Source organism: Triplophysa rosa, linkage group LG14, assembly GCF_024868665.1.
Source record: "Triplophysa rosa linkage group LG14, Trosa_1v2, whole genome shotgun sequence".
Classification (NCBI taxonomy): domain Eukaryota; kingdom Metazoa; phylum Chordata; class Actinopteri; order Cypriniformes; family Nemacheilidae; genus Triplophysa; species Triplophysa rosa.
In genome coordinates, this window is record NC_079903.1 from 1,365,452 (window position 1) to 1,373,530 (window position 8,079).

General features: G+C 39.2%; 1 protein-coding gene across 1 annotated transcript; it reads left to right on the plus strand.

Moving 5' to 3' along the window:
• Positions 1–1,177: 1,177 nt before the first annotated feature.
• Positions 1,178–6,473, plus strand: ftr86 (finTRIM family, member 86). The gene is made up of 9 exons (XM_057351202.1): positions 1,178–1,729; positions 2,139–2,225; positions 2,321–2,554; positions 3,409–3,568; positions 3,895–3,978; positions 4,108–4,206; positions 5,205–5,270; positions 5,364–5,566; positions 5,694–6,473. The coding sequence occupies exons 1-9, from the start codon at positions 1,235–1,237 to the stop codon at positions 6,027–6,029; spliced, it is 1,764 nt and encodes a 587-aa protein (XP_057207185.1). The 5' UTR covers positions 1,178–1,234; the 3' UTR covers positions 6,030–6,473.
• The last annotated feature ends 1,606 nt before the right edge of the window (positions 6,474–8,079 follow it).

Genomic DNA, 8,079 nt, shown 5'->3' on the forward strand with positions numbered 1-8,079 from the left:
AGATACATTAGAAATGTCTTAAAGTAAAATATTATTCCATATTCAACAATACTGTCAACTCAACTTCCAAATGTGAAAATATCAAGTGGAAAAAATATATAGGTAATAACAATTAATATTTTTTTCATAAATAATAAAGTTAGAGAGCTATCCATTAAAATATTACACAGAATTTATCCTGTTAAGGCATTATTTGAATGTTTCAAATGAGATCTGGAGAATTCTTGCGACTTTTGTGGTGTGGACATCTTTTCTTTGATGGTTCAAAAATGTTTTGGATTGACGTCTCTAATGTTTGTTCTAGATTATTTACAACTTTAATTCAAATTAAACGTAATAATGTCATCTTTATTTTTGTACAAGATAGCATTGATTCTAAAATTACTAAAATCTTTTCTGGCACAACTTTTTATTTTACTTGGTAAATATCACATTCATGTAAAAAAAATGGGCTAAAGCTAAACCAAATTGTGAACAATTTGTAAGAGAAATTAAACAATATGGACAAACTTTAAGCAATATAAAAAACAAAAAAGACTTATGAAGCACTATGTTATTTTAAATTATGTACTTAATTTTTTACCCCTGACATAAATTGTTATTCTTTTCACATTTATACCCCAAGTTATATTTTATGTAATTATTTATTATGTTTTCTCTCATTTTTTGTTGTTGTTGTGAGTTTTATATGATTGTACAAATTTTGTACTCTTCAGTACTATAATAAAAAAGAATAAGAAAAGTCGGATTGTGAAATCAAAGAGAAACTCAATAGGATTACTCGAGCACGTCTGGTCTGTCTGAATTTGGAATGTCTGACGTCAGAATACATTACATTACAAAAGTTTTCTGTTCACTTGACAGCACGTCTCTTCTTAACCCTTCGGGTTTTACCCCTGCGTCTGTGTGACACACTACTAGTGTACCTGGATTGCGGTGAACAACATATAGGCCAGCGTGTTAGATGTGCAGTTGCGCATAAGAAAATTCCAGTCTCTCACCAGTCAGCCAGGTCTGTCAACCTTCCTTGAATTCTTTTCTACCTGTGTCATTTTGTCCACGGAAAGCTTTTGGTTTTTAAGGTGTGAATCTACCACCATCCAAAGAACCCGCAGTACCAGTTTAGTTTAACCACACCCATTTGGGGTTTAAAAGGAAGTGTGACTGATACTATAAAGCCATCCTGTGTACCAAATACTGCTAATCTTTCTTTTTCCAGAAGTCTCCTGAAATCATGGCTTTGTCTGCCTGGGCTCCAGAGACATTTGCTTGTCCCATATGCTTGGAAACATTGAAAGATCCCACTACGCTTCCCTGCGGACACAGCTACTGTCTCTTGTGCGTCCAGAGGCATTGGGATCAGACAGCATCTGCAGGCTTTTACGAGTGTCCTCAGTGCCGACAGCGGTTCGACCCAAGACCCGTTCTGGCCAGAAGCAACGTTCTTATGGAGGCTATGGAGAAACTGAGACTGGGTGGGCATGAGAACCCAGAAACTTCTTTGAGTCAGTCGATCACTTCGTCGTCTCAGTTGTCCCCCTCTGACGCCTCTCAGGGTGTGCTGTATCCCACTCTGCCCTCCAGCTCGCCCCGTTTGTGTCCGCTGCATCAGCAGCTGTTGGAACTGTACTGCTGTGACGAGAAAGAAGACATTTGTGAGGAGTGTAGCCTTCATGAACACAAAGGTCATCAGGTGGTCCGAGCAGAAGAAGACAGAGAAAGGGTTCAGGTACATTGGTGCTTTTATGAAACCTGCCATTGTTATGTCTGAGACATCTTTCGCTCCAGAATCCCAAAAATTGGATTTAGGTTTGAGGAAAAATAATTCCTTAATTGTAATATATCATATGTGGAGTATACTGTAGGTTGAAATGCCTTTGTGGTTGCTTTGATATACAGTAGGGAGGACAAAGTGTACATAACATTCCATTAGCTGAACATAAAACTGTTCATGTCACCTATTTGTATGCGTTGTGTTTTCTTTTGACCTCCCCCCATTTTCAATCGCAGTGTACCATTGTAAGGTGTAATATTGTATGAGGTTCAGTATTAGGAAAATATCATTTAACCTTAACAAGTCCAACCGTATACCTCATTCATCTATTGATAATGATTTATTTGTCTTTGTGTTTCTACAGCAAGAGTTGAATGCTAAGATACAGAAGAGCATTGCTGACAGAGAGAGGATCATTCAGAGCATTCTTCAAGTTTCTCAGACACACAAGGTAAGATCAGTATTACTGTATTCACTTCAGTAAATGGGAAGGATATCCACATGGCTTGTGAATGTGTGTTTACTGATTTATGACGTCACGTGTAGAGCTCCATTCAGAAGTTGATGATGGACAGTCAGACATTCTTCACCGATGTCTTGAAGAGCATTGAGCTCAACTGCTCTCAGGTGCTTGAACTCCTTCAGGCTCATGAGAATTCTTCTTCTAGCCACATAGACGCCCAAAGCTACAGACTACAGCAAGAGATCACCCAACTGCACATAAAACAAGAAGAGCTGCGGAGGCTGGACGCCATTCGCCATCCTGCTACCTTCTGCAATGCAAGTGCCTTAATTTTAGTCTCTAGACACACTTTGATGTAGGGCTGTACAATGATTAGTCACGGCCAGAGCCGTTGAAAAACAGAGTTACTACGTCTGTTGGAAGAATGGAATGCGGAAGTAACTCGTGTCACATGGAGCGACCAATAGTTCCAAACACTGCACTGAAGCCCATTCATTTGTCTCCCAAACGCATTTGCTGTTCGATTGGTGAAATAACGGCATGTTTATATTTAATTATATATTTATATTATGTTCATTTTAACAAGTTGGCGGACTTATTCATAGATCTTACATTCATATTACTCCCCAGACAAAATGCTGCTATAAATGTAGTCAACGTAGTAATCAGTGTACACAATGTGCTCATATATTTAGCAAAATTTATGCAAATATAGTTGCTGTTGTCTGTTTCGCTAAAATCCATTCAAATAGGTTGACAGCGCGGATTTGTTTGGAACTATTGAGCGCTCCATGAACCATGTGACCAAATGGCGGCGAGATCGAGTGTCTTAATGCTGTTTTTCAATGGCTCTGGTCATGACTAATCGTTTGCAAAATAAAAGTATTTGTTTACAAAGGCTAATATACAGTATACATGTGTACTGTGTATAATAATTATGTATAAATACACACATGTGCATATATATATTTAAGAAATATTTACATGTGTATATACATTTTTATATTTATAAATTATTTATATTATATATAAATTATTTTCTTTAAATGATTCAAATGAAGAGAACTTATTTGTGTTTGATGGAAGGGAGCAACAGGTTGCATGGTCGTAATCGTATCAAATGATGTCTAGAAATCCTATTTGTAATGATCGTCATGTGTACATTCTGCAGTTAATGGTGGCGGTGGATTCTTCAGCGCAGGCCAACAGCGGCACGATGAAGATCTGGACTCCAGAATCCGTGATATCTGGGGTCAGATCAGCTCTAGAGGTTTACAGACAGGGACTTGATGATCTCACCAAAACCAGCCTTGCCAGTATCTTTCGAGTTGGTGAGTTGTGTTATGGCATGTGTTTTTCACTTGCAACAAAACCATGAATATTATTTAAACTTTCTCTTCACATTCTTTTTTCCAATGTTAAAGGAGTAGTTCACCCAAATATGGAAAGTCTCATTTACTCCCATTTCTGTCTGAACACCAATGAACTACTTTGTGTTCCCTGTGAATCAGACCCATTGCCATTCTGCTGCTAACCAATGCTCTACCAATTAAGCTACTGACACACTGATTTACATAGCCATTTCACTTGACAAAAAGATGTAGTAGTGCCATAAAGATAAATAACGCTGTCTGTTGACAATCCTGTATAATCTTAGTGAATGATGTTGCTGCTGTGGCGCAAACAGCAACTGATGGAGATGTCATTACCAGCAACTCACAGCTGTCTATACAAAACACAGGCAAGCTCTGCTTCTCCTCCTCAGCCCTCCTCAGCCTTGCTGCAGTGTCACTGTACTATAAACTCAAGAGCCCAGATACTTAATATGCTTTCCTTTTTAATTTTTCATCTGATTTCCTTTCCGCTATAGAAATAAAGTCTGACTCTACAAGACCGAAAGTCAGAGCTTCTTCTACTCAGCGTTCACAAGATCAACACAAGAAGCAGAACTGTTCCTCTGCAAACACAGGTAAATGATTTTGGGTTGGGTTAGAGCAGTGGTTCTCAAACTGGGGGCCCCAAGATGGATCCAGGGGTGCCACAAATTTTGTGGCCTTTTATGAAATATGGAAATTTATCATATAATTTATGCAATCAAACATCAGAAAAATAAGACCACCAACCAAACAAATTGATGTTCCAGGATTGTATAACTGAATATGCTTTTACTGTATCTTAATTAAAATCCTAATTTTAAGATTAGAAGTCTTTATTTGGGGGGGCACAAAGCGATGCACTCTTTACAAGGGGGGCCTTACAACGAAAAGTTAGAGAACTACTGGGTTAGAGATTCCTGCTGCCATATACATGTATAAGAAATCAAGAAAATGCAGATGACCAAGCTTATCAATCAACTTTGCCAGTGCAACTTCAGCAGTGCGTAACAGATCGGTAAGGTGTTTATGTACTGCACACACTCGGATTTTGGAGTTGTACTGTTTTAGACCAATGTTGTAAATAAAACTTAACCACTGATTTCTAACCGTGTCCTCTTTTGGAAGACCCAACAAAGTAGTTTTTCTTTTGCAATAAAACACATAGCGTCTCCATGTCTTGGCGGTGACAACAACAACAGCGAGAACAGTTACGCCTTCTTTCTTTGCGCATACATTTGAGCTGTGTTATTCAAAGCTTCTCACACAGATTTGTGGGGGCGTGTTTAAATGAGGTGTTTCAGGCAGGTGTAGATGAGCCTTCGCTTTTAATGAGAACATCTCTTTTGGTTTGAGACTTTAGTTTTTGCAATTTTACGTGTCTGATATATGCATGAACAACTTGTAACACACCAAAGATACAGGAAGACAACGCGAAATTGCTTCATATGACCCCTTTAAAGGTCTGAAGCAGCGATCAGATGATGTTTGGTTTAGATTCTGCATATGGCAACTCTTGAAACTTTGTACTTTGACATATCTCTGTTATTGTTATTATTATCATAGTTAAAACATGTTTTCTGTGTCTTTACAGTGGAAAGATCAGCTGTCTGTTGTGTGTTGAATCCAGCACCCAAAACCAGAGAGGAAATGCTTAAATGTGAGCTTAGGACACTTAATTCTTAATGAATATGAATTTATATATATTTACATATCTTTATATCAATCTTCATTTTTCATTCTTTTTGTTTAGTCCGCATTGAGCCTAAACTTGATCCCAACAGTGCTTACCGTCAAATCCGTCTGTCTGATACAAGTCGCAAGGCGACTCTCTGTGCCGAGAACCAGAATTACCCAGAGAAGCCCGAGCGCTTCATGTACTGGAGGCAGGTGATGTGTGTTGAGCCGTTGGCTGGAAGCCCCTACTACTGGGAAGTGGAGTGGACCGGGCAGAGGGTACGATAACTTTACAATCTTAAAATATACAGTAGGATTCGTAACCGAATATTTAGGTGGTAACACTGACCCCTGTGACAGATGAATTCTCTCTTGAGCGTCACACCAATCCATTGGCCTTTTTCAGGTGACAGTTGGTGTGGCGTACAGAAACATGGCACGTTCTGCAGCTGATGACAGTGCTAGATTGGGACACAATACGAAGTCATGGAGCCTGTACTGGTCCGGTAAAGCTTTCTTTATGTGGCATGCTGGAAAAGAAACTGCACTGACAGGACCCAAAGCCAAACGCATTGGGGTTTACGTGGACCAGCAGGAAGGTTTACTGGCGTTCTACCGAGTCTCCCATAATCAGGCTCAGGAAATATGTTGCGTTCACACACATTTCGATGGACCGCTTTTCCCCAGTTTCCGCTTCTGGTCTGGAGTCGGCTCTACCATCACCATCTGTGAGCTTCAATAGTGATATGTGAAGATTATCTCTGGAGAACCTCTGACATATTTTCTCCATCATTTCCTCAGTCTGCAGTGTAAGCGTGTGCACAGCTACAGTTAATAATGTTAAAGATACATAGCTGTCTTTCTGTTTCTGTCTGCACCAATACCAACAATAGCTACTCTTTGACAGGAATGAATAATAAAATACTAACTTGAAGCACATTCTGTGAAATTATTTGTAAACCTTGACCTAGTGTGATTATGCTGCCATTATTTCTCATTTGTCTGCTACTGAAAAGTAGCTACTGTATGTATTTTGACAAAGGATTTATTTTGTACACATTGAGAAAATCGAAAGCTGAAAGATTTAATTTTCTCTAGGAATGTGTGAAACAATCTGCATTCAGCAAAGACAAAAATAAATATTATTAAAAAAGTGCACTTTTTGCTTAATACAGAGAGTGGCGTCTAATTCACATCTTGGATATAAAACAATTTAATGAAATGTGATGTGATGTTCTTTTTGCAGTCGTAAAAATTATTTTTTTAATTAAGCTGATATTACTATATTTATCACTGTGGCTGTAAATGTAATGCATTATAATTGAGAAAATAATGCAGAGTATTTTTTTCAAATAATTTCATTTCTACTGATTCCGCTTAGCACATGAAGCGGTGTCTTCAAGTTTATTCGAAAATGCTGTATTCACCACTTAACACCAGACGAACACTCAAATAAGGTCCCGTTTACCAGTGGGAAACTGCTCTCGGAAATTCGATAATTCCCACTTCAACCCGGAAGTAACATTACACATAGTAACATTAATAACATTACAACATTAATGTTACTAAATATTTAGTAGCATTAAAACATTACACGTATCTGATTACATTAAAAGAGCATCGTTCCTTAAATTATTTCCGTGTTGAAGTGGGAATTATCGAATTTTCGAGTGCACGTGAAGGCAGCGTATACCAATAGAGGGTATGCATCGATGTCACTTTCCCACGTGAACATGTAGGGACACGCCCTGGGACACGTTCCCCTGGGTGGCAAAACACCCAAATTGGCTGAGATTAGGAAAAACAAAGAAACCGGGACTAAAACACGCAATTATTTGCTGAAATTACAAGCAGATCCTTACGACTTCTCTACAATTTACATATGAATCAGGTGTTCCTGGACACTGAAATGTTGTGCGGAATTGCGTTTCCTAATATTGTAAGCAGTCATTTTGCTGAGTGTTTTGCCACCCAGGAGGGCACGCTCCGGCGTGCTCACGTGGTGTTCACGTGGTAAAGTGAAGACATGTCCATCCCATACCCTCTATATGAAAGGCCAGAAGGGCCAAAACGTGTGAAACCAACGCGTTAACATGTATTACACGTTAACACGCAATTAACGCATTAACGTATGGCAAGCCGATGGTGTCACAATTACGCCATAGATTAAACGCGTTTATATCCGAACTCCGTTTTTGACGGCGTTTTAAACAGTATTTGCGCCACAAAATACGGCGTCGCGATTCCAACCGTAACGCCGTAAAAACCGCACGAAAAGTTGTCCATAACGCCGTATTTAACACCGTTTTAAGCCGCTTGAAAAGCGCCGCCTTTTGCGCCGCTGTCTTGCCATATGACGACATAAAATAGCGCAGTTTTGGTTGCACAGAGCGCGCGTTATTTACGGCGTTTTGTCTGTTGTATAATGAGCCCCTCCCACTGATTTCCACAGCCAGTAAATTTGAACTGTTCTCACCCAATCACTGATGAACTGAGCCAGACCAGAACAATGTACCACTGATCATTTCACAGGATTTTATTATGTACGCAGTGTTACCTTTGCTAACAGTAGCGGTTTTTGGCACGGCGAAGCGAGGGGGGAGGCATGAGCAGTTAAAAAATAATAATCCTCTGCGCCGCAGGAAGATTAATCTATAAACTATAATTTCACTGTGTGAGGAATTGGCAAATTGGCGCCCCTGCTTGCTGAGAAGGTGCCATGCACAGAAGCTGAAATGGCTAATAAAAATAGGTAATACAAAACGATTATGTGGTCACCAAGGTGAATTGGT

Bases quoted from the DNA above. Each gene is read 5' to 3' on its own strand.
- ftr86 (XM_057351202.1), top strand. From the start codon at position 1,235: ATGGCTTTGTCTGCCTGGGCTCCAGAGACATTTGCTTGTCCCATATGC. The intron at 2,555-3,408 runs GCAAGTGCCTTA...TACATTCTGCAG, and splicing joins ATCCTGCTACCTTCTGCAAT to TTAATGGTGGCGGTGGATTC. The intron at 4,207-5,204 runs GTAAATGATTTT...GTGTCTTTACAG, and splicing joins CTGTTCCTCTGCAAACACAG to TGGAAAGATCAGCTGTCTGT.